The sequence below is a fragment of the Chelon labrosus genome (genome assembly GCF_963514085.1).
Source record: "Chelon labrosus genome assembly, chromosome: 19".
In the NCBI taxonomy this organism is placed as follows: Eukaryota; Metazoa; Chordata; class Actinopteri; order Mugiliformes; family Mugilidae; genus Chelon; species Chelon labrosus.
The window spans coordinates 8419987-8446167 of record NC_140352.1 but is presented as its reverse complement, the minus strand read 5'-3'; the positions used below and the strand labels follow the sequence as shown (position 1 = coordinate 8446167).

The 26181-nt window shown below is 44.2% G+C and overlaps 1 protein-coding gene across 2 annotated transcripts in view; it reads right to left on the bottom strand.

The window, feature by feature from the left end:
- Window positions 1–26181, bottom strand: part of dock1 (dedicator of cytokinesis 1) — a 200906-nt gene that overhangs the window by 21956 nt on the left and 152769 nt on the right. For both annotated transcript variants that reach the window (XM_084567048.1, XM_084567047.1), the window contains 13 exons: window positions 21070–21128; window positions 20398–20546; window positions 19368–19453; window positions 18897–19053; window positions 17790–17830; window positions 17339–17429; window positions 14674–14793; window positions 13512–13601; window positions 13182–13286; window positions 6846–6987; window positions 5902–5983; window positions 3752–3836; window positions 874–960 (listed from right to left, as the gene is read on the bottom strand). In XM_084567048.1, coding sequence (XP_084423174.1) covers window positions 874–960; window positions 3752–3836; window positions 5902–5983; window positions 6846–6987; window positions 13182–13286; window positions 13512–13601; window positions 14674–14793; window positions 17339–17429; window positions 17790–17830; window positions 18897–19053; window positions 19368–19453; window positions 20398–20546; window positions 21070–21128 — 1294 coding nt within the window. The remainder of the gene's footprint in view (window positions 1–873; window positions 961–3751; window positions 3837–5901; window positions 5984–6845; window positions 6988–13181; window positions 13287–13511; window positions 13602–14673; window positions 14794–17338; window positions 17430–17789; window positions 17831–18896; window positions 19054–19367; window positions 19454–20397; window positions 20547–21069; window positions 21129–26181) is intronic.

Sequence of the window (26181 nt, the reverse complement as noted above, 5' to 3'; positions counted from 1 at the left end):
GCAAGGTCTGAGCAGGCCCTGTGGTGAGCTAAATGCCCGAGCTGCCTGGCGCGCGGGCGTCATGCGGTGCTATTTGATGACTACGAATGCGGACGGAGCGGACCGTTGTAAACACCCAGGCTGAAGATAACCTCTGAGAAGAGAGGGAGAAGGGCAGCTTTCTGAGGCTAATCAGACATTAAAGCGGCTAATGAAAGCAATAAATAAAGAGTGACTGATAGCGCGATGCTCGAGCCAGGCCACTCACACTAAGTAATGCGCTTGTTTCGGGACAAATTAACGAGACATGCAAAAACGCAGAGGGCGTTTTTGGCTCCGCGATGCTGCAACCTGGTCCTGTGTGTCGACTTATTTCGCCCGTGCTCATTTCTCCAAACTCAGCTCCCCCAACAGACAAGATCTCAGCCCAAAACGGGGACGCAAGATCGGCCAAAACAACAAAGGAAAGAAGATGAAATTTTAATTGAATTTCAGTTTCATTAAATGTGCTCCAGCTCCAATTCTACGCTAAACACTAAAGACATTTGGTGCAGTCTGAGCAATGTCGCATTAACTTTTTTTTTTTTTTTTTCAGCGATCCAGGGAATTCGACAGTAAAATCAACAGTGAGTGAGGTCCGAAGAGCCTTCTGGTTGAATATGTGCTGTGTAGCTATTTTCAGCGGACACTCGAATCCTCTGTGAATCGATCTGGGCTATCTGACTGGGAGGGAAAACGTGCCCTGTCGTTGCTTTGGCGAGCGGGCATGCACGCGTCCACGCGCCTGTCCATACTGCTTAAGTGGACAAATCATATCGATCGCATTCAAGCATGCCTGCAGATCCCTTATCAGATTAGGAGGCCCCGTCCGCACAACGGGGCCTTCGTACTCACCGTGGAGCATGATTTGACTTCGAACCATCGCAGGATGCCGGGAAGTTTGTATGCAGTCGAGTACGTGGTCCTCTCAATCCACATGTTCTGTAGGCGAAATGACACGCACAAAATCAAGACGAGAATGCACTTTAATTAATTTAAATATAAAAGGCCCTCTCTAGAGTCAGAGCTTGGTTTCTACATACTGTACTACTAGAAACATGATTCTTATTTTCTGCTGATGATACATTAATGAAAACCTAACGATATTTAGTTTCAGCCAATAGATTAACCTACGCCCTACGCTTTGGACCTTTAAGACTGTTGCATTAAATGAGATTAAGAAGATGTAACGCTTTGTTTTCCACTAAAAGCTCATTGAAGGCGAGCTAGTGGGAAGGAGGTTCCACTGCCTTCCTTTCCTGTCTGCAGCTCATAAAAGCACAAACAGGCACAGTTAAATTAAATCTCTCTCTAACACATACATATGGAGTTCAAATAATGACTAAATCTTAACAAGAAAATCTGTCACTGCAGGAGGTGATTACTTGTCTTGCAAGAGAGATTCGACATTTAAACTTTTTACCGGAAGTAAAGGAAAAATTTGAACCAATGTGAACGGCGATTTCTGAGATTGAGTTTCTTGTGAAGTATAAATATTAAGTATAAACTACCTGGCCAAAAGGAACTTTTTTCTTGTTCTCACAGCCCCAGGAGCGAGAAATTTGTTCTTGCTTCTTGTGTTATGTAACAAGTCTACAAGCAGCCCACAGACACTCCTCTTTTTTTTTTCTTTTTTCTATCATTATTTTTATTTTTTTTCCTATTTTATTTTATTTATTTTTATTTTTATTTTTTTTAATTATATTTATTGCCCATACTACCTCTGCAATAACATGTAAATATATAATCCCTGTAATTCCTGTTTATATTTGCACTTTACTCTTACAGTCATGTTCACATCCTCCATGGACAGTTTGGATAGTTAATACATTTATGGCATTTTTTTTTTTGTATATACTTTGTATTGTTCTATTTTTTGTTTTTGTTGTTCTTTAAAAGTGTCTCGTACTTACACGTCATGCAGCTCACTTGTGCCTTAAACCGCCCCCCCGGGGGACAAACAACGTTTTCTGAATCTGAATGCGAATAATTAAAGCATCTTGTTGTCTTTAAAGCGTACGTTCTCCTCAGCGGGGAAGGTAAATTACAAAGATGTGTGCACACTGACATGTTAAAGAGATGTGACAGACACAATATGCCTAGCAATAGATATCTATCATCTCTCTGTCAGGACAGAAACAGAGAGAGAGAATAAGCCTGAGACAAGTTAAATACATCACCCTGCTCTGCTGAAGTGATGCCACGGTAAACACACAGAGGAAAGCGTGACTGGGTTTAATTCGCCGTCCTTGTCGCTGCCACTTGGATATCAGGTGAGCATGACAATAATTTATTGGATGTACTAAAAGGCGGGACTAGAACCAGATTTGGATCACTGTCAACCGCTTTATTTAGTTGTCCTCGTCGGCAACAACGTTTCGGGCTTTTAATAAAAATAAAAACCCTCTGGATTCTTATTGCTCGGTGAAAAAAAACTTCCGCCAAAGTGAACTAGAGTTCTGTGGGTGCCCTTGATTTACTGTGTGCTGGAAACAACTTGGAAGTATGCGCAGAGCATAAATTTGAAAAATAATAATCAAGCAGAAGCCAGATCAGAACGGAGAAAAATGCAGAGCCCTTTTAAGCTTTACTCCGCGCAACATCTCAGCATTAGAGAAGACAGAAAAACTATTTCATCGGGCTTGGAGAGCGTTATTCAATTCAGTTCAATTCAATTTTATTCATATAGCGTCAATGACAGTACAAATTGTCTAAGATGTTTTACAAAATCTAGTCTTAAACCCCCAGAGCTAGCATGAAGGAGACGGGATCAAGGAAAAACTCCCTTTTAACAGGAAGAAACCTTGAGCAGAATCCAGCTCATATGGACAGACCCATCTGCCTAAGGCCGAGACCCATCTGCCTAAGGCCGGGACCCATCTGCCTAAGGCTGGACCCATCTGCCTAAGGCCGGGACCCATCTGCCTAAGGCCGGGACCCATCTGCCTAAGGCCAGGACCCATCTGCCTAAGGCCAGACCCATCTGCCTAAGGCCGGCCGGATGCACAGACAATTTGGACAACTTTAATTTGGTTTAATTTGAGTCACGTATTCCAGGAAAACATTTTTATGCGTATATGAAAGAGATCCTATTTTAGGTGTGTGGATCTAGATCAGAATCAGAATCAGAATGCCTTTACAGTCCTTTAAATGATTTTAAAGTCATCTCTATGTGGTTTTGTGTGTAAGAGGAAAGGATATAAAAAACACTACAAAATAAAAACTGTACAAAAAAACAATACACAACACAGTATACACTCAACAACTTGACAGTAATAAATAGGTCAAAGCAGCAGCAGGGATAAATATATATGTGTAAGTGAGGTGGATTTTATTCTTTAATGGACATATATTGCACAATACCAGCGTCAAGCACTTATCAGATACTCCACTACTTACCAACTAATATTAAATCTGGTAAGCAGAAGGTCAGCGGTTACAGGCTGCAACCTATTTCTAAAGGCATGAAAATGAATCCATGCATTCACATTAACTGTGTGTATAATTCATTCATTCATTCATTCATTATCTGCAACTGTTTATCCTCTAGGGTCGGAGGGGAGGCCAGAGCCTATCCCAGCTGTCATCTAGCCAGAGGCAGGGCGCACCCTAGGACAGGTTGCTGGCCTACGACGGGACTCTAATGTGTGTCTAATGTTAACTAGTAATATACCAGATCATATACTAGAAAAAAAAAAAGATTTTAAAATAAAATAATAAAGAATTAAATTACCGCAAACTCGTTGTCAGGGTCCTTCTCTCCTTTCCTCACCGGCCTGGAATACTGGAATTTATGGACTTCATTTACTGTGTAGAAGCTGCGGAGGGGCGAAAATCAGAACCTGAGCAAATTAAAACTGCTTAATTCAAACGTTGATTGCTTCACTTCAGGTCAAACACAGGACAGAGCCCTCCCAGCCCACGGCGTTTCCCGCGTTGGCTTACACTAACCGTGTAAGGCATGGCCTCATCTGCATGGGAAATGTATTCATTTTTGCGCGGCGCACACCACGGGCAGCCCTTAAATGCATGTCAGACATGTAGGTAAGCTGCGGCATTAGCGACGGCGGCGCACGACTAGCAGGGATGAACTTTGCCGGAGCAGGTTAATAGGCTTTTCGCAGCAGGAAAATGACGGTGTTACATAAAGGCTGTGGGAACAGCTGTCTGTCCGGACACACACTCGGCCCCCTCCCGTAGATGCATTACTTTCTCTCTTTCCGTCTCTGTTGCGGAGAGAAAGAGAGACAGATTCACACTCTCCGGGGGAAATGAATACAGAGCCGTTATCCTCGCATGCCAGATTGCAATTCCCATTTCTAAAAACACACACCATATGCTTCAAAGAGCACGATTTGACTTTATTAGCAAATAATTATAAATGAAATACGGGATGAATGCGAGCCATTCCAAAGCCACTGCCCTTTTATGAATAAACTAACAGCAATGAACGTGTTCAGACGGATGCTACAAGTTTTGAACTTTATCTACTAAAGAACGTTTTTCTCATAGACTGTATAAAGATGGCCGGCGGAGCAGCTCCTCTAAAGCGAAGCCAAAGCACGTAGAGCTCCCCCTGGTGGCTGGCTGCAGTATAGGTCATAAGCTCCACCTCCTCCATGTTTGTGGGTGGGGCTTGGGCCAAACTAAAACACTAAAATACACACCAAAAAATTTCAAAATTTTCAAAAAATCCCCAGGAAAATACCGTCAGTTAGGCCAATGCGTTGGGCTCAGGTGTTACTCCCACTGTTCCCTCCTGTGCTTCCTCACAAAGGAAACTCACTATTTAAAAAACAAACTCAATGAGACCCATTCCCAAATTAGCTCAGAAAATGTGGCATTAACCTAAAAAACACGGAGCCTCTGAGCTTCTGATCTAATAAACAGATTAATAAAGCAGCTTTAAATCTGCCGTGCCATCCCAATTAAGCCCTCTACATGTCATTAGCTTTCGGGCTACAGATGATGGGAGTTGCGTGGCCTGGCGGAGCAAGGTCAGAGTGGGGGGTGTGCTCTGCCTGCTGCTGTGACCCTTTGGCTCAAATGGCTCGGTCTCATTGCTATGCACCGCTGATCCCTGCGCTGAATGAGAGAATAAATCAGAAAAAAAAGAGCGACAGGGACAGAGAGAGGGAGACACAACTGGGAACGGCACGGTGAGAGCTGGAGAAAGAAACAGAGTTGGCAGAAAGAAAAAACGACAGACAGTTGGTGTGGAACAGTCCGCCGCCGCTCTCCAAACACGACAGTCTAATCTAGGCCATTAACAGAGTTACATATTCCAATCAGACACAGTTAGCAAACAAGCCAACAGGCTGTTTGCAGGGGGGATCAATGCAGGGGGATGTGACCGACGCTGCGAGCTCGCGATAAGATCGGCGCCCAGGTATATTTGCCCGAAGGTTTTTGCCAAGTAAATGTCTTCTTTTAATTATGTCCACTGATGCGTCGAGTGGCGTATCGAAAGCGAATTTGCACAGCTGAGCGAGGCGGCGCGCGGCCGGCGCACAGATTGTGTACAAGCGGGGGCCCGCTGTTTGCCGCGGCCCCGGGTGCTCGAAGCAAAGGTATTAATGATGTCAGAGAAACAATGTCATACTTGGCACGGTGACTAATAGCAGATGGCCGGCGAAAGTTAATAACCACTAGAACGGCAAGAAGGTCAACCCGGTGTTTGTTCTACACCGAGACACATTTAAATCAGGGTTTAATCACCTTCAACGGTCCTCGGCTCACAATATAAAAATGCAAATGTATTTTTTTGCATGTGATCACAAGCCCTCCGGACATTTTTTGAATGACTGGAGACGGGAAATTTGGTGCTGCCGGACTGTAAAGCATGCCGACTTTTGGAGTGTGATGCAAGGACTTCCTGCTTACCTGAGTATTTGCTCGGAGACGGACTTGTTTTGGAACTTGGCAGGCAGGTCGAGGATGGGCTTCACTGTGAAACACTGGATGTCTTGAGCGGAAACATCAAGGAAATAAGCGAAACAGCAGAACTGGCACGACTGAAATGAAATTTCCTGCAGACGATTCAGTATTACGGTCAGTCAGCAACAAGCAAAACTAATTTAAAAGCAGATTTCTTTTGGTTTGCTTTACACAGTTCTGTGGTCCAAATGATTTTTAAAATGGATTTAAGGGGAACAGAATGAGTTACTGAGGATTCTGTATTTGTGGGACATAACAGAAAACAGTCAATAGCAGCTTATTGCATTTGACATGAATCTCATTACTTTATATGCAATTTTGCATCGAATGAAATATTTTGCAAGTTAAAAATATAGCATGCATTACATCTACAGTATATTGAGAATAACAAAAGTACTATATCTTTTCTTTTTGTGCAGTGGCAGCATTTTAACAAAAAAACTTTTGAACTTATCTACTAAGGACAGTTTTTCTCATAGACTGTATAAAGATGGGCAGCGAAGCAGCTCTTCAAAAGTGAAGCCAAAGCAAGTAGAGCCTCCCCCGGTGGCTGGCTGCAGTATAGGTCATAAGCTCCACCTCCTCCATGTTTGTGGATGGGACTTGGGCCGAATTAAAACACTAAACTACACACCAAATAATAATTTTTTTGTGGATAAGTCTCGTTTTTAGTTTCGTCAAATAGCGTCGGTTTGGCAATGCAATGTAAGTGGCGACACATTGTCCATATTTATACAGTCAATGTTTTTTCTAATAAACAGAACATAAGCATTACATCTACAGTATATTGAGAATAACGAAAGGACTATATCTTTTCTTTTTGTGCATTTTAACAAAACAATCTAGTAAAAAAAAAAGTATAAGTTATTGTTAAATGGTGCTGAGGATACATTGTGAAGAGGAAGTCTTTATGTCCTCACTGGGCGGCGTGGTCGTCTTCATCTTCTCCGCGTTGGGAAACTGCGTGAGGAGGCGTGCTTCAAAATCCTCCCGGCGCTCGTACTCCTTCCCGCGGTACATGAACATTTTGTTCTGTGGGACAATGGAGGAAACGTCAAATGAGACCTTGAATGCGTGCGCGAAGGCAAGGCCTATCGTTTATGAATTCCGCAGTACTGACGGCACACGTCTCATACAGGAGTGAGCCATTCACAAGAGGATTCCATCCAGCGGCTAAAATACATTCAAGGACTGTAGTAAGAACAGGCGCGGGGGAAAATGACAAATTTTTTGATTTGTAAATCGACCACACGTGGTGCAGCGGCTGTGCAGTTATAATGCATTATCATCATCTCCATATCCTTGATAATGAAGGAGACAGAAAGTTCTTGGCACCGATTCATTGGCTGCAAATGCTCACTACCGTTTTGCTGGGGGCTCTTTCACAAACGGCTGCTGCTAAGTTAAAAATAAATAAATAAACAAATAAATGTGCGATGGTTTCCGACACGAGCATGTTGCCAATGTCTAATCAGCCTGCCAATATCACGACAGCTGAGGACGGCTCTCCTCGCGTTTTAGCAGCTTGATCTCGTCTGGAAATCAAGCGGAGGGCTAAATGTGAATCTGCTGAGCACGGGAGCTAAAAACAGACATTAGACTCCCAACGCACTCGAGATATTTTAACATCTTTCTCTAATGGATTGTCGTGGAAAAACGGCTCACACAGAGCGCATCACGTGTTCATGCATAGCACACACTTCAATCCCCCAATTAATTAAATAAACTGCAGGAATGATATATGCCTGGGGCCATTTTATAAATTTGCTTTGACAGATAAGTTGTCAGTGATTTCCAGAATCATCCTCTCCCAACAAACGGGAATCTGCCTGACAATGTATTCGCATCTGTGAGAAGCTTTATATACACCGATCAGGCATAACCTTATGACCATTGTGTAGGTCTCCCTTGTGCCTCCAAAACAGTGCTCATCCAAGAATGGACATTAGTGGGGTCCTATGGGTTGAGGGGAGGGGACTCTGTGGATCATCCCACAGATACTCGATCAGTTTGGGATCTAGTGAATTTGGAGGCCAGGTCAACACCTGTTGTTCCTAAACTGCTTTAGTGTGTGTGTCTGTTTCAGGCTGCATCCTGCTGGGGATGACTGCTACCATCAAGGAGTGTCATTGCTATGGGGTGGGGGTGCCTGGTCTGGTCTAGGCGGGTGCTACATGTCTAAGTAACATCCACACCAACACCAGACCCAAACGTTTTCCAGCTGAAACAATGTTATTTACTTCTCCTGGTCATAATGTTATGCCTGATCAGTGCAAATCTTTCTCTAAATCATCCAAAACCAGGCGAGGACACATCTTTTTCTTTTTCCCAACACTGCACAATGAATGGAATAAATGAGAGGACAGTGATTCACACTGTGATATTAAGCATTCAGTCATCTCAATGTCATCATTTTCACTTTCATTTTCATTGCCCTCAAAGGATAATTCATGCTAATATGGTCTTATTTTTCTTGGATACTCATTAAATAAAGGTAATACAGGCCAAAACAAAGCAGCTTCTATAACTGTAATGTCATCAAGTTCCAATAAAGTACAAGTCAGGATTTAAGCTCTTTGGACAAAATTGCGACAGATGAAATAGAAAAATGTGTAACGTATGGACGACAAAAGAAAATTGCTTCTTGGCAGTGATGGTTCACCAGGGAAAGTGCACGGTAACGTATGCTTACTTCCTTTCAATCATCTGCACAGTCAGATGTGGCTGAACCTACGCAGAGGCTGATGAAAAGGTCAGGTTGTTTTATTCCAAAATTAAAATAAATTATGCGAGAGCGAGCGCGCCGAAGAGTGCTCCTAAAAATGTATGAGGCAGGAACGTTCCTTCATCTGCCTGAGTGTGCTCAGGGGGGTCCGTCTGAGGAACATTTTGAACGATAGAACATGACAGCTCATATCCGAGTGTCTCCGGATGCGGCGTCTTAGGCTACATATTTCAAACCCACTTTCACACACTCTCAAACGCTCTTCAGAATGAGCCGTCACGGGAAACTCAATACGGGGATTAAGTCGAGTTCGGGATTGATGGGAGGGGAGAAGAATACACATGTCAACAGGATGTAAAGTGAGAGAAACAATTACAGAGGAAATCTGTTGGTGAGGAGACCTTCGACACATCAGAAAGCTGAAAGCGACTCAGAACTCTTTAAAGAGCAAACAAATATGAGAGGAGCTTTCAGTCACGGTTCGTAGGTTCTTGACAAGGTACGGCATCTTTTATGGTTGAAGGGTTGCCTCCTTTGCTTGTCTTTGCTGTTTTTTTATTTATATAATGGAAGAATTCCTCTTGAAATGCACGCATGGATGACAACAAACTGAAAAATCAATAACTTTTCTAAACACTTTTACATAAAAAGAAAGTGTGACCTAGCAGCCAAACAAATTCCATGACCTAGAAGATTTCCACAATCAGCAAGTGCTCTCGTGTCTAACTATATGAGCATGTAATAAATTATAAGCGGCTGAATTTAAGCCCTCTTGCATAAAATCAATTGCAAGGAGGGGGCGGTTACAAAATGCCTTTATCAGAGCATTGATTTCTTTTACTTTTCCCCGAGGACCCTGCCAAGCTGAAACATGAACAGCAATATGGGGCGTGACCAAAATCCCATTAACCTAATTTATCTTAATTAGCAACCCTTACCTGAATCCTAACGAAATTACAAAATGCATCGAGAAGAGATGAAATTTCAGAACCATTATAGGAGAAAAATATAAGAGTCATAACACAAGTGACAGGGGCTCTGTGAGGTTCAAATACAACCGTCTGTTTGCTTGTATTTGACGCATTTAATAAGCAAAAAATGCTGCTGGGGAATTATACGAGAAAACTGGGCTGCAACAGAAGCCAGCGTTTACCTACGATTTAAAAAGAAGAAACAATAAACATTAAGTCGCTGATTTAATGGAAGAAAATAAGTGTTGGCTCTCCCACCGGCGGGTGAGGGGGCTGAGACACAATATAATGCATATCTAAAAAGGCAATACAATACAAAACAGACACAAGTATTCATTTTGAGAAAAGTACTAAAGGAGCAGCAATCGTTTTCAAGGCTTCCTCAACCAGGGAGGTGAAAATAGTTCGAGCGTGTTATTTGATTTTATTCTCAGACGTTTGGAATTAGAGTTTGCCGTCACTGAATTTGGATATGTGAAATTTACTAAAAAGCGTGATTAAGTTGATCAGTATTTCCCATACAATGGTAACAATACAGCGGCCCGCCAGGGTCTAACTTGCTCCGCCATGGTCTCATAATGAATCGGAAATACTTTTGTTGTGCTTGCATTGTTTTAGTTAGATCATCTACCCCTCCCCCCAGACCCTCCTCCACACACACCGGCCGCCCAACTCACGTAGCATGTGAAGCTATTTCTGTTGTTCTCTAATAAAAGTTGACGCTACTGCCACTTTTTAAAACCCGATGTGTGTGCTCTTGATTTTTTCAGACCATTATTTAATTGTTTAAAGAGAGTTGGTCAAAACCCGGAAGAGAAGACTCCAGACGTAACGTGAACTAGCTTAACTTTCTAAGAGCTAGCTAGCAAAGTCAACTGTTTACTATAAAACAGATTTATTCATCACCCCCACCCCCACCCAAAAAAAAACAACAAACCGTCAGGGTCTCATGAAATTTTGTGGGAAACACTGGTTGATTATCATGAATCAACAGGAGACGGCCTGTGAGACCTCCTGGTAGAACCGGCTACGACGGGAAAAGTCCCAGGATGCAGGAGGGTAAAATTGAGAAGTGGCATTACTGCGTATCAGCGAGTACCTGCCCACTTAAAGCACTGCATTAAGTGTGAATTTCTACTAGCATAGACAGGCAGGCATAGACTCTTTTTATTATTTCGGTCGTAGAAGAAGAAGAATAAAACAAGGATTCCAAGCTGTCCTCGAAGGCTCTTTAAAGAGCCAGCGCAGTTTGCCCTGTCTGTAATGGAGTTTCTGCCCTGCCAGATGAAGGAGGTGAAGAGGGGAAACATGAAGATCGGAAAGTGACAAAAGACCCAGTGGAAATGGCTGATATTCATAATAGAATAAAAAGGGTTGCGATCGGGGTTCTTGAAGCCGGACTTTTGTATTATCGTGTTCCGGGAGGACTTCGGGGGCCATTTAGTGCGTCGCTGGTGTGATAAAGGAATGAATTCCTCCCAGACGAGAAAACAACACCTTCAATAAAGTGCCAGATGACAGCCTAAAAAGCAGCGGTAACAGGTAATATATTAAAAGCAAACACGTATCAGTACTGTCAGCCCCGCTGTCTTGCAAATAAAAAGCTCTGGCCTAACATTAAAACCCAGTGAGACGAGGAATTAGAAAAAAAAAAAAATCTTATATGAAATCCATTTTAAATAAACACTGATATGAAAACTGAAATGAAAGAAATGTCTGATATGCAGAGCCGCACCTCAGCCTGCTAAACTTAATTTGCAATAAGCTGGGATCAGAGAGAAAATACAGATCAGCTCAGAGACGAATAGACACGGGGATGATTTATCAGTTTCAGCAGCTCTACTGGAGGTCATTTAGAAATTCGGCATTGCTTTCTTTGTAAAGGCTGTTACATACTCCGAGAGAAACGAGAAGTCACTTTGTTCTCGCATCTTGTTCTCGACACATCAACATCTGGCAACTATTCTATGATTGTCAGAAACTGGAAGTGGGTGTGGTTAATGCAGAGAAGCAGAAATGCTCTGTGAGCACCCAGATGCTAGTATTCGCAGTGTAATCTCCCCTGAGCAGGGATCGGCATACTGTGTGTAGTTGCATGCTGAATGAACGGCGTGATCCAACGGACACATTCATCAAAGCGACTGGCCGACATCCGACGAAAACGTGTGACGTACGCTGCAGTAGAAGGACCCTATGAGGACTTCCCTGGAGTTTGAAATAAATGACCTGGCCAGAATGAACTTTGTTCTCGTCCTCGCAGCCTTAAGAACGAGAACAAACTTCTCGCTTCTCTTGGAGCATGTAACAAGCTTAAGGTGCCACCACTCCCAAGAACGTCCGGAGCTCCACCAGTCCGGAGGTCGTGCAGGCGATGATGGGACACCTTGCTATGTAGGTCTTGTTCACAGTGTGGGGAAAAACTGCTGTTTAGGTAATGGAATTAAAGGCAGTGCAATCAGCCGTTTAACTCAAAAGGATTGGTCATTTATCCAGGATTTCCAGCCCATTTCTTACAGCTATTTCCTGCAATTGACTCTTTGATGGCCTTCTGATTGTTCTGGTGACCACCAACCAGAGAGCTCCGATCCTTTGTCAAGTCCCGACCTCCTATGTTACAGATTCAGGTTCAGAAACATTATATGTCAATTTTATGGGGCAATGTAATGGACATGTGAGCTGCATGGCGAGGTCAGACAAACAATAGCCATGCAGGGGTCCATTCCCACAGAAAAACGTTGTAACTAGATGAAACTTGTAATTGTGGTTCTTCAAATATGTGAAAATGTACAGTGGCAGAAATAACCCTTTATAAAATCTGAATCTGGTGAAAAGAACAGTAATTTTCCATTGTCTTCCAACATCTGCACACTTGTTAATGTTAGCTATTTCACCTGCATGCTACCTGTTTACTCTGTTATTACAGGTTTTTAAAGTTTTTTAATAGGAATGGACCTCCACATTTCTATCGTTTGTCTAACCCAGCAACAGTAACGTAGGAAGCCCTGGCCTTGGCAGGGAGCTCTTTGGTTGGCGGTCAGCGGACCAATCAGAAGGCCAACAAAGGGTCATTTGCTGTTTTTAGGAGACGGTGATTAAGTCCACAGAAACATGCTAAAAACAGGCACGTCTTAAGATAAGACGGATTAAACACTGAGGGGAAATGAGTGCACAATGGTTGAGAAAGACGCTGCTCTTGAACCTTTCTTTGCTTTGTATTTTTACAAAGAAGCACTTTCACTGAAGGGGATCCACTCAGCCCATGCTTCTGCATCTACTTTTTAACCCGCACACAGAAAAGCCGCCGCTCTCTCCGAGCGAACAAGCGAGCGACGGCCAGACCGGGTGGGCAGTTGAACAATCGAGTCCCGCCACAACAAAACAAACCCCGTGGGAGTGAGACGTGTGAAGCCTGTGTCTGTATTCACGGCAGAGTAACTAACCGGGCACAGGAAAAAAAAAAAAAAACTATCGACCGTCCGTTTCGTCGAGCGGCTCGCCCACGCTCGGTGTCGGCTGCAGGGAGTACTCACGCGTAGGAAGGAGGGGAAGCCCATGCCGTAATAGCCGACGGCGAAGTAGTCTGGTTTGGGCCGGATGACCTTCACTATGTTCTCATAGAACTGGGCTTGTTTGCGCTGTTGTGAGACACAAAGGTTTTAAAATTTAAGTAGCAATCACTCAACATTTTCCTTTTTTATTTTTATAATACTTATTGGTGGTTTTGCTTTTAAATGTTCTTTTATTCTGTGCCATAATTGGAGTTTCTATGCTTTCTATATTAGTGTATCTATGACAGATGAGCAGTCCATTGTGGTTTATAAAATAACAGTGGATTTAAATGGCTAAATGATAGTACTCACCAAGGAAGCGCTGAGCTGCTCAAAGTCAAACATTTCATTCTCGTATTGTTCGGCCAGCTCCTTTCCCAAAAGGATCGCCTCCTCCCACATCTATCGGGTACACAGACAGAAAATGAATTAATGATCAACATTCACGCTGAGATAAGGCATTCATTTCCTGCCAGACAAATAACACAGTGTCTTCCCAGAAATAGTATTTAATACACGCCTTTTTTTTGTGTAATCGTATCAATATTATTTTTTGATCTGACTTGAATATAGTCGCCATCGCCTTAGTAGAAGAGATCTTATTGTAATGACGCATCTCCCAGCGAGACTCATCCTGACACTTCCTGACAGACTAGATGGGACTGAACTTCTTATCCAGACCAGGCTGAAGGTAGACCGAGTCCAGGAGCGGTGACACAATCCGGGCCCGCTTTCTAGAGGACTCCTTTGACGCTCCTAGAAACTGTCCTCGATTGACACCCCCGCTCTCCGGGGCGCTGATGCATTCTTACACCCACTGCAGCGCTTCCCGATCGCTCCGAGTGGCTCGCATGTTTATCCACAACCTCTTCCAAGCCGTCGTCTCCCTGGCCACGTCCCATGGAGCGACAGCCGGCTGCGGAGCCAAGCACCCCCAATACTGATGACACATGCAAAGCCTTGGGACATCGGCTCTGAGAAGCTCTGGCCGCGTTCCTGCCGATCCATTCCAGGCTTAGCGTACAGGCTGAAAAACACTTTTCTCCTCTGGAATATAATACGAAGAATGTGGAAGAAGAGTGTGATAACTAGGTCCTATGCAGCCGGAACATTTTCTCAATATCTGGTGGCAGAAATGGCTGGTACGTCAGTGACATAGAAAAAGGCCAGCGGGAAAGGTTTTTATGAGAGGTAAGGTTATAAAAAGGGACGACACAAAAGAGCTACATGAAAGCTTGCCCGGTCTGATACAGATTTTCTTCCATAAGAGCATCAGCTAAAAAAAAAAAAAGGAGGATTATTAACAATCCTTGTTGCATAGAAAAGACATAGGAAACTTCCATTAAGTAGCTCTGTCTTCAAAAAACCTGCCTTTTCATGCCAGAAGAAGTATTTAATAGAGATGACAGCATCTAAAACTAGCATCTCCATAGTCTAGGATTCGTCATGTGTGGTGTGTATGTGTGCTTCTCACCTTGCCCTTGTCGAAGTAATTAATAATCTGCTGGTAGAGCTGGTCCTTAAGCTGCACTTGGGTGGCGGCCTGGTAGCCGTCCCTCTGGGTCAGGTGGGCTGCACACGGCTCGTCCGACCACTGCGGAGAACAAGTCGGAAACCGGCGTCAAACGTTGCACAACGCAGGCCCGAGGAGAAATCAATCGCAGCGACTGATGTGTAATTGTACAGAAAGCCTCTCTGCTCTTCGGCATGGCGAGAAGGAAAAGGACACGGGCGATGAAGAAGGCGCCGATACGTATTGACTTGTTTAGAGGGAGAATCGATACAGCACATGGAGTTACTGTGGCTAAAACCTTGCAGCGTTTCCACGGGAGGCTCCGTAAGTCAAAATAATGCTCCGAGTAGGCTACACCACTGAAGGCCAGTCCAGTGAAGTGGAGCTAGGAGAGCAAACAATATACACAGATTTTTTTTTTTCTGTGTGTTTTTGAATAGGTTGCAGAAAGCAGGGATTAGATACACCGATCAGGCATAACATTATGACCACTTGTATGTGAATCAAATGACGTTGACCATCTTGTGACGACAAAATGTTCCGCTGGGAAACTTTTGGACCTGGCATTCGTTCGTGTGGATGTTACTTAGACATGTAGCACCCACCTAGACCAGACCAGGCACCCCCCACCCCTTGATGGCAGCAGCCATCCCCAGCAGGATGCAGCCTGACACAGGCGCACACACAAAAATTCTTCAGGAACAACTATAAAAAAAAACAAAAAAAAAACATGAAGAACAGCACAAGGTGTTGACCTGGCCTCCAGATTCACTAGATCCCAAATTGATCAAGTATCTCAGCCCATAGGATCCCCCCCACACTAATCTCCATCTCCTCTGATGAGTCACAACTGTTTTGGAGGCCTACACAATATTAGGAAGGTGGTCATAATGTTATGGCTTATTGGTGTAAATGAAGGTTTATTTCTCGTTTCATTTGAGTTTTTCTTTTGACCCAGCGTAGAGAAGCCTAGAGCAGAATAACAAGTTTTCTGACAGGCTAGAGCAGCTCGCCACGAAGAAAGATAATCTGATGGGCCTCTGCGCAAAAGGAAGCACAATCCCACACGCCGGCGAGGACTGGTTCGTTACTAGCCGGTTTTAATTGGGATTCCGCGGTGTATCGAGTAACCTGAAGAGTTAAGATCTCTGACCGGGGTTTTTTTTGTTGCGATAGCCACATTTGAATAGCAAAGCCAAGGAATTAGCATACTCTGCGCTGGGGATGGGTAGGGAAAAAGTAATTGCTCCACACATTGTTGCCGTGGCATAAAGAGGGGATGCTGGAAGGGCTCGGGCTTGGGGTTATTGATTCCTTCACAGCTGGCCTGCAGCATTTAAACGGTGAAAAAAAAGATCTGTTTATTCATGGGCGGCCAGCGACCCCGCATCGACGAAACTATAGAGCTGATAAATCTCTGACCATACACAATGTGCTGTTCATTCGTCAATACCGTTATACTGCTGCTGATACTCCACTGGAGGACCAATTATTACCACAGGAGACACTTTTACTCCGTACATGGTGCGGGTTGCGGATTTATATGTCCATCATTCATCCTCACTCACTCCTGTTTACTCGTGGAGCACAGCGGAGACAATAGCTTTAACATATATAAGCAGGTGGATCAAAATTGACCCAATTTCCACAACGCACTAGCAAGCTCCCCTTTTTACAAGGTGTGCCGCCATCAGGGAGACACAGATGTCAGAAGATGGGGGAAATAAAAAAAAAAATAAAATGACAAAACCATCACCAGCAACTGTGACTGTGCTCGGCGAGAGAAATGCGATTCAGTCACAGCCTGCTCGTCTCTGTCGGGACCCCGTACAAAGGCTGAAGCAGCCAGCTATTTATGCAAATACAGACAAAACGTTGGATGCAACCATTTTGGATGAAAGGCAGAAAGGAGAGAACAACTTCAAATTCAGGGTGTACCAAACCCCGACTGGGAATAGACACTGCAGTTCTTTTGTGTGCGGAGGCGATGCGTTTTTTCGGTTAGCGGTGGGAGTTTTTCGAGGCTGAGCGCGGGAGTGCATCAAAAAGAAAAAAAAAAAAAGGTGTAAAAGAAATGCTGCATGATGACCTATAAATATTTATCCATCTAATTTATGACTGCACTAAACGCGTGGCAGAAAGCTGCTTGGCTTCCACCTTAAAGCGGAGGTGTCTTGAACTGATGCTTGCGATTTACAGTAGTTTTTTTTACTGCTGACAAAGAGGACAGTAAAAGTACACTTTCATCTCGAGGCACCTCAGGTGGCTGAAACTGCTTTTTCTTTCCTTTGCTTTAAAATATGATGTCGCTTTTCTTTCCCCCCCCTCCCCCGCCCTCGGGAAAAGATCAGATACTAGCTGCGATTTGCATCGGCTACGCAAGGTGAAAAAGACGCTGCTCAGCAACTCTGCCTCCTTAGCAGCCATCTCATGCCACGCCGGAATTAAACGGATGCGGCCCTACGCCTGGAAGTCTTTGCACGTTGAAATACCCACTTGTTCGTCGCCTGAGGTTGAACGCCACCCGCCTGACAATAGCTCGACAGTGGATCTAAGCTCTGTGATGAATATATTTTCATGCAGCGCGCTCGTCCGTTTACGTGTTGTCAGTCAAGTGTCCGTGTACCTTGAGCAGTTTGGCGTGCAGCAGCAGGGTGTAGGCGGCCTCGGTGTAGTTGTCGCACTCTTTGTGGAGGTCGCACAGCTTGTACAGGTACCTGGCAGGGAACAGCAGTGATTTATGGGTCACGTCTTGGCGGGCCTTTCACACTTTCACAGCAGACAGAAAGTTAGCTCTACTAGACTGATGTGTCTCGACAGGCTCTTTTACCCCAAATAACACTTGACAGACTCTGACTCGTGGGATTGTGGAATGGGAAATGTATTTTTTAAGAATCTAATATTTTATTCTGGGGTCTCTGGGGATGTACAGTTGGAGAAAAAAAGAAGTGAAAATGTCCAAAATGTAGCATGGAGCGCAGAGTGACATAATATCCTCGTACCTTAGTGTTGTACGTGAAATGTCTCACATTGTGTTTGAACATGCATAACGGGCACAATGACGGACTGGGTCTCACCTGATGTACATTTCCTCTCTGTCGATCTCCTTGTAGAAGTTCTGCAGCGTGGAAAGAGACAAGCCAAAGAAATGGTTTCAACACTACGCCATGACACTGCTGACAAAGCATTTCATGCTAATTTTTAAGCAGTCGTCGGACTGTACATTAATATTTCAGTCATTTCAAAAAAACGGATACGTAACAATATCCCAGAAGACTTTACATAATTTGACATAGGCCTGAAGGATCATGTTAAAGTGGAACTACTGTTTTTTACAACCTGGACCTTATTTCTCCTTCGGGAGATATTTAGATCTGCATATATCCATATAGTGGGAGTGATTGGGGCACCGAAACGCAGCCTCTAAATAACGCATTATCTGCCGTGAAACTTGTTCATTTCACAAATTTTTTGTTATCGTACGCTAGTGCTATTCCCCGTTGAGTCTGGAGTTACTGCTATGGTTCATCCACAACCTCAGAGTCGGAAAAATATTCAGCCATGTTCCAAAAAACCTAGCAGCAGCAAATTACAGGTAAACAAGCCGACCGCCGCGGAGACGACATCATCCAGGTCAGAAGACATCATCCGGGGTCTGTAGGTCAATCTACAGACCCCGGATGATGATAACAGGTAACTCCGGACTCAACGGGGAATAGCACTAGCGTACGCTAACAAAATACTGCCAGATAATGTGTTATTTAGAGGCTGCTTTTCGGTGCCCCAGTCACTCCCACTACATGGATATAAGATCTAAATATCTCCCGAAGGAATACGAATTACACAAAAAGTTATATGGGTGAGTAAACGACCGTATTTTATGCCAGAAATAAGGTCCAGGGTGTAAAAAACAGTAGTTCCCCTTTAAATATAGGCCATAATGTCTGCAGTGTTTCCAAAGCCCAGCGGTCACGCGAGATGAAACTGACATTTCAGCGCTCCCAGATGAAATGTCACTTCACAGACGAGAGGTGGTTCAGGTTGCTCTGCGATAACATCGCAACGCACTGTGACATGTGGAGGCGGTTGTTATTGTGTCTCGTCTGTGGGTAAATCCCACGCCAGTGATGTCCATTTTATCTCCTCGTGTGTGTGTGTAAAGGAATTGAGTGTGGGCATCTTACGAGCACGTTGACGGTGCAGCTCATGCGGTTTTCCTTGTTCTCGTCGTGCATGATGGTCCTGTAGTCCAGCAGCCTCTCCAGCAGGCGTACCACCAGGGTGACGAAGTTCTCGCCCGTCCTGGCCAAGTACTTGTGCTTCCTGCAGTGCTCCAGTAAGCTAGAGTTTGGAGTGGAGTGGTGGTTGTAGATGTGAAGGCAGGGGGGGGGGACAAATGTGAATCGTGTTTAAAGGCGTTCCTCTGCAGTTTCAAATGTCAAACTTTGCCGCTAAGCATTTGGGAAAACATCCCATTACCTGTTAAAGCAGCATATAACGGGTCTAAAAAAGCAAATATCACAGAGGCAAGCCGTGATGACAAGTCTTGCGATCATCAGCACGCTGTGATTATTTTGAGGACTGCCATGTTGCAATTAGCATTATCTAACTTGCGAGAGGCTCGGGCGTAATCCCGCCCATTAATCAGTACTCACATTTTCTGAAAGAGAACTTTGTACTGCTCGTCTCCGCGGCCCCCCTCCACCTCGTGATCCAGCTTGGTGATGATCTCGTTCTCAAACTGCAATTAGAGAGAGCAGGCGTAAATAATCAGTGTGGCTAATTTTTCAATTCATTAACGCCATCTCCCTGTCTCACTCTCCCGCTCTGCATCAAGGCTCGGCCTGGTGGGGCGGGGGGGTTTGGGGCGCGGCCGCTTGCGAGCTGGTGTTTTCCGTTCATTATTTCTTTATCTGCTGGAATTTTTTGTTAGAGCGCAAGACTCGCGGCCTTTGCTTCTGCTCTGCTGTTGAAGTATCTGCTGACAGTGATGCATTGACCCATTTGTCCAATATTTGGATGCAGCAGCTATATATAAAAAAGATTTTATTGGGCTAAAACAAACCTATTTTCACTGACTTCCTGATGTACTTGCGTGTTGGACAGGCACAAAAACAGAACAGGAGCCAAGTAAGGAAAGATACAAATTCTGTTCTCTGTTAAGCCAAGGATTACAACAGACTCAGAGAAAGAGATCCAGTAAAGAGAGCACCGCTGGCTAAAGGTAAAAAGCTTAAATGAACGAGATCCTGACTGACAGGACTGAAACCCTCCGTCCAAGCTCACTGATAAAGAGATATTTCTCACTTCTCTCCGATCTGATAAGAATAACATAAGCATGACATATTACGGGAGCCCCCGTAAACATCCCGGAGCCGAAAGCTTCCCGAGACATCCTATGACAGAACAGCTGTAACCAAACGGATTTCCTCATGCAGAAAGGCTTAATTTCCCACTGTAACACGGCATAACATTAAGTCCCACTTACCGTGGCTGTTGATAATCGCGGCACAACAAAATTAGATTTGCAGAATTACAAGTAAGCTTTGGGCTAGGAAACTTTTTATCAGACGGACGGCGCTCCTCCCCGGATTCCCACTCCGGCGCCGATTGGGTTTTATTGCTACTCCCCTGCTATAAACTCCGCTTCTCTGCCTCGTATTGTTTTGTTTTTAGAGGACGCACCCGCTGGAAGCTGCACGTGAAGTGGAACTCGCACTGCATCATGTCAAAGAAGATGGGGATGGTGGCCTTCCGCAACTCGATCTCAGGGACGAGTGTCATCTCCAGGATGGGGCCCACCATTTCGGGAATGAACTTTATCTTGTGAGGCCCTTAAGAGAGGAAAAACGGACATTCACATACACATATACACACTGCGTAAAGCATTTCTAGACGTCTCTCTGACAGTAGAGCAGTAAATAACTTCAAACGCCACAGTTAAAGAAAGCAGCGCGCACATTAAAATCCAGCCAACGAGTCGGTCTAATTTGGCGGAAAGCTCTAATTAAAGGATCAGATGGTGTAGGGTATAATGAGAAGGGGGACACAGGTGCTCAAATCTAACACCCCAATCCCTCTGCTACAATCTCATTCCACTGAGACTTGACTGCAAAGTCTCTCTCATCGCACAACATAAAGCTAATTAACACATGATTGTCTATATTTAGCCGCTCTTCTCCGGCGGGCTGACATGTAGTGGCTGCCTGGAAGCCTGCCTGGCACATGGGCTGATCATAAACATTAATCAAGGCAACAACACTCCGGCGTGCGTCACTTGCTGTAGTTCTAAGGTGTAGCTGGTGTGAAGTCATTCAGGAGAGAAGTGTTTGCAGCACAGTGAATGAGTGGAATTACCTAGATTGTACCACATATCCCTGATTTCGAAGCCAATCTGCCGCCTCATGTCCTGGTACCTGAAACACAAACAAGGCACAAGTGTAACGCAATGTGTTGATGAATGGAGGCGATGAACACACAAATCAGTGTTGTATGATTAATGTATGGCAGCACAGTGGTGTGGTGGTAGCACTGAAGGTTCTGGGTTTGAATTCCATAGGCCGACTGGGCCCTTTCTGTGTGGACTTTGCATGTTCTCCATGTGTCTTCATGGGTTCTCCCCAGGTACTCCGGCTTCCTCCCACCGTGCAAAGACATGCTCGTCATTGGTGATTCTAAATTGGCCGTAGGTCTGAGTGTGAATGGTTGTCTGTCTCTCTGTGTTAGCCCTGTGATAGACTGGAGACCTGTCCAGGGTGTAATCCGCCTCTTGCCCAATGACAGCTGGGATAGGCTCCATCTCCCTCCTCCTCTCCAAAAAGAGATCGGTAAAGAAGGCGAGCTCTAAAACTGTAGAGGTGGTGGGTGATCGGAGAATGGAAGCAAAGCTGGGGTGGGACTAATCCACGGTTCTATAACAGAACTGGGCAGCGGCTCCAGCAGCTGGAGCATTACCGGAAGTCCTTCCTTCCTACTGCTGTGAGGCTGCATAATCAAGCCTGCTGCCAGTAGACCACAAACCTGTAACTGCTGTTGTATTTAATTTGCTATTTTTTTCGCATTTATTTAATGTTTACTTGTCCTTGTCCTGTGTGCACTGTCCTTAACTAGATGTTGCTGCAACACTGCAAACTTCCCCACTGCGAGCTAAATTAAAGGATTATCTTATCTTATCCTATCTAATAACCACACACACACTCTGATCCGATTGTTTCTCTCCGGGTGGAACAAACACTTTCTTTCTGAGCGTGGGGGGAAAACATCAAGTGACGTGAAGTTTCCAAAAGGGACGAAAACAAGTAAAAGAAAGTGGCAAAAATGACAAGTTGCTAAATTAATTTTTAAAGATTAAGCCAAAATAGATGTGGTTCAAAACATCTGTTTTGGTAATCATTTTCTAATTAATTCAGTGTTGTCAGTAACATAGGGACAATATGATTACATAGCTTTTTCCTGATGGGCTTTAAAAGACGTACCCACATCACACTATTGAGTTAAAGTTCACAGCATACGGTTCACACATAGCAATCTGTCAGCTACTATGGTCTTTCTTCTGCTCTGTGGATGCATTTGAAGCCACATAAAAAAAGAGGACGGTTGACATGAGCCAGAGCGTTTGATCACAAAGTCTTTGTTTTTTGTAGGTCGCTTATACAAGTCAAGAGCCCTCGTATGATACGAACAATTGCAGAAGAAGCGAGAGGGCTCGCTCCCGCCCTCACTCTCTGTCTGTCTTTTTCCGAACTGAGGGCTTATAAGCTGATCAGCTCTGCCATGTTTAGGTCATGAACCAATCTTCGTGGCAGCTTGGCGCCCGTCTACCCGCCAGCCACGGCGTCCTAGGTCACGGAAAGGACAAAGAGTGAAGTGGAAAGGACGGACCCGGAAAGACAAAGAGATGAAAGATGGGGAGGCTAACAAGAGTGGAAACAGGGGCAGGGAGGCAGAAAGTGAGTTCTGCGAAAGCGATCGCACGAAACAAAAGCAGCGGCCCTGGCACCTTTGACAGATTGGACAAAGAGAGTAAGTTCAAGCCAGAAACTGATTTACGATGCAGAAATAGAATAAAGACAAGAGCCCTGAGAGAGCTTTTCACCCCATTTCCACTTCCCTGGTAAAACACACTTTAGTTGCACCATTTCATGCTGAGAGGTAATCAGATGTATTTTTTACTGCAGATTCAGCATGAGGAGTAATAACAGCACTGAACCTCAATACTGTGGGTATGTTTTGGAGCAGTACCAAACCATCTCCTCAACTCAGTCTGTGTTTGGTTGGCTCAGCAGGTTGATAAGACAATGTAATAACATATTATCAGAACATTATTATCATTATAGTGGTTATCAAGTGATAGAGATGCCTTGGAGAATATTCATCATGTCAGGTTCATTATATGAATAAATATCAGCAAAACCATTGACATTGTGGGGCCTACCAGAGGAACAGGAAAGCCCCCCCGCCCTGGTAATGGTCACCTGTGTGCATAAATCTATCCCAGCATCACTGTTCTGCATTATGTTTAAGAATGAATTCAAATGATCAATATGAACTTTATCAGAGGATTCTGCGTAATGCAGAAAAAAAAATATTGTTGTTTGGTTTAAGCAATGAACTGTAATTAAAGATGGACAACCCCTTTGTGACATCACCCATTGGATTCCCGAAGAGCTGTGTTGAAACTCAGGGAGGCGGCCACCTTGCCAACCCAACTGATTAATAGTTAAAGAAGTGGAGTGTGAATGGGGAAGAGGTGGGTGGATGGGCCTAGGAACTAGTTAGCCAGAACCTAGCCATAGAGACCAAAAACATTTTTTGTACCAGGCTGTAAAAACGTTTATTTCTGCTGTAAAGTTTGGCATTGTCACATGGAGAATTATCGACACTCCAGGAGTAAGGCGGGAAACTGCAGTGTTGCGTTTTATTTTTCTTCACCAGAGCTTGCTGCTTGTTTGAGGCATAGACTGTATATAAATATGGACAATGCGTCGCCACTTCCTTGCATTGGCCAAACTGACGCTAGTTTCCCAGGGATACGGGCGGCGCCATCTTGTGACTTTGGAGCAGTACGGTCCAGTTACAAAGAAATGTTGGATTATATACTGTATTTATTTATTTATTTATTCCAACTCGGCCAGTTGGCGTGGCAACTTGTAGTGATCATGAAGTCACATCCTGTTTCTATAGCATCAAATAACTAACTAAAAAGAAAGTTATCAGAAAAATGGACACTTGAACCTGTACCAGTATTATATTAACTATCTAAAATGACAGAAATCATCCTTGAAAAAAAATATTTGACGCGTATTTTAGTGTTTTAGTTTGGCCCAAGTCCCACTAACGTGTAGGGGTGGAGCTTATAAGCTATACTGCAGCCAGTCACCAGGGGGAGCTCTACTTGCTTTGGCTTCACTTTTGAGGAGCTGTTCTCCATCCATCTTTATACTATCTAGGGTTAGAAAGTATGAAAGACAACTTTGTACAAAACTGGTTTCAAATTAAATAGCCTCTTATATTTGTCTGCTCATTTTACTCATTCTTACAAAATCAAGCAGCAATGAGATATATTTTGAATGAATAAGCCTGTTTACTCAAACTATACACAAACGAATCAGACTTTTAATGTGAATATGTTGACAACACATGTCCTCTCCAGCTGGTGGTATCTATTCTCACCAAAAATCAGGCCTGAGTAACTTAAGGAAGCACAATGTGCTCCTCTTCCTAGCACACCGATGACATGACACCTTGGCGGTGACATTGTAAAGAACTAAAAAGAGCAGCGTTTGAAAGTGGCACCTCTCCCGACCTTTAATTAACGGCAAATCAGAAGCTGTGATATTTGAGAGCGCCCCGCAGCCCTGACGGAATTCTGAAACCCAGCTGATTGTTTTGCCAATACTGCAGAAAGACACTCTAATGTATTTTGACAGAGACGAGAAGAGCATTGAAGGAATCCTTAATAAAGAAGCTGCGTCACCTCTTCACCGCCTGGCCAAGTCGAAACACTTTACCATATTTAGCTGTCAAAGTGTGGAGTGCGGCGAAGGCCAAGGATTGATCTTTAGGCAGGATATTGGCAAAATGATAAAATATAAATAGATTCCTGCCACTATAAATTACTGTTATACATGCATGCAAAAAAGGGGAACGCTAATGCATTATGCATTACATCTTTGACAGCTTTTTCTTCTTATCCACGCGTAAGTGCGTAATCATGTGTGTATTTTAATTTATTCCTGCACATATTGGTGCGTCTGACTAATCACGGCGTGCTTGTGTGTCAATGGTAGGATGCGGATTTCTGTCTCCACATACGGACGTGCAGATGACTGTGGAGGAGGCATCATGCCCTCGTCTGAGCCGAAACAGATGCAGGGAGCTGTTCTGTCACACTCCTGCAGGCAGCGAGACAGGCAGCGATGACTGTCGGCTGTCAGGACCTACAACACATACCTGTCAGCTACGGGTGGAAAGCTCTCGAAGAGGTTAACTAAGAATAACATGTCTACAGGGGGAAATCGGTGAGGGGTGAGGGGTGAGCGGGGCGAGGGGGAGGGGGAGGGGGCCCGGGGCTCTCGGCTGCTTGAGTTGTGAAATGCGACTAGGTCAGGGGCCAAAGATCAAGACTGAGAGGAAAGGGGAGAAAATGGATGTGACGGCATGAAGTGAAGAAAACAGAAGTGACAGGGAGTAAAATACAGAGAGTGACAGATACAGCAAGGGAGGAAAAGAAAAAAAAGAAAACAAGTGATTGACAAGCATTGGACTGGAAGGACAGCTCGGATGTGATCAAAGCCCGAAGCAAAGGAAGAGTGAGATATTCACAAAACTTGACAATATGATGCTTCCTCTCCTCATCACTCATATGCACGTAACATGACAATGACAATGCTGCATGCTCTTTTATCCAGTAGCTGTGTACATGTCCTGTATGTGACTACATCTCTGTCTCTATCCGCCAACAAGCCTTCTTCTTTGAGAGGAAAATTACAGTGTGGTAGAATGTCACTCTTATTTCTGCAGTTTTGGTCAATTGTTCCTATCAGTAGCAATAATGATGTACTCACTTAAAACCTGCTGAGGTCTGGGAAAACGCGATATTGCTAAAATCAAGCTTGACGGGAGTAGAAATTAGTGTTCGTAAACAAGTCAAACGTTACAATTTATCAACGCCACCGTATCTGAAGCAAAGTCGCAAAGTGATCACACAGAAAATGTCATAACAATCTTTCATTGCACAGGGAAACTGTGCGGTATACCCAGATAGGTTAGGCCAGGGGTGCCCCATACGTCGATCGCGGTCGACCGGTACATCGCGAAGGTATTGCGGGCAGATCGCGTGCCATTGACGGCAAGACAAACGTTCATCTTCTTTTTTTTTTTTTTAGCCCTCAGTTCAGCGGCACACATTCACAGCCATGCACAACCTCAACACAACAACTTCCTAAAGAAGCGCCACCGTCTTGGTGA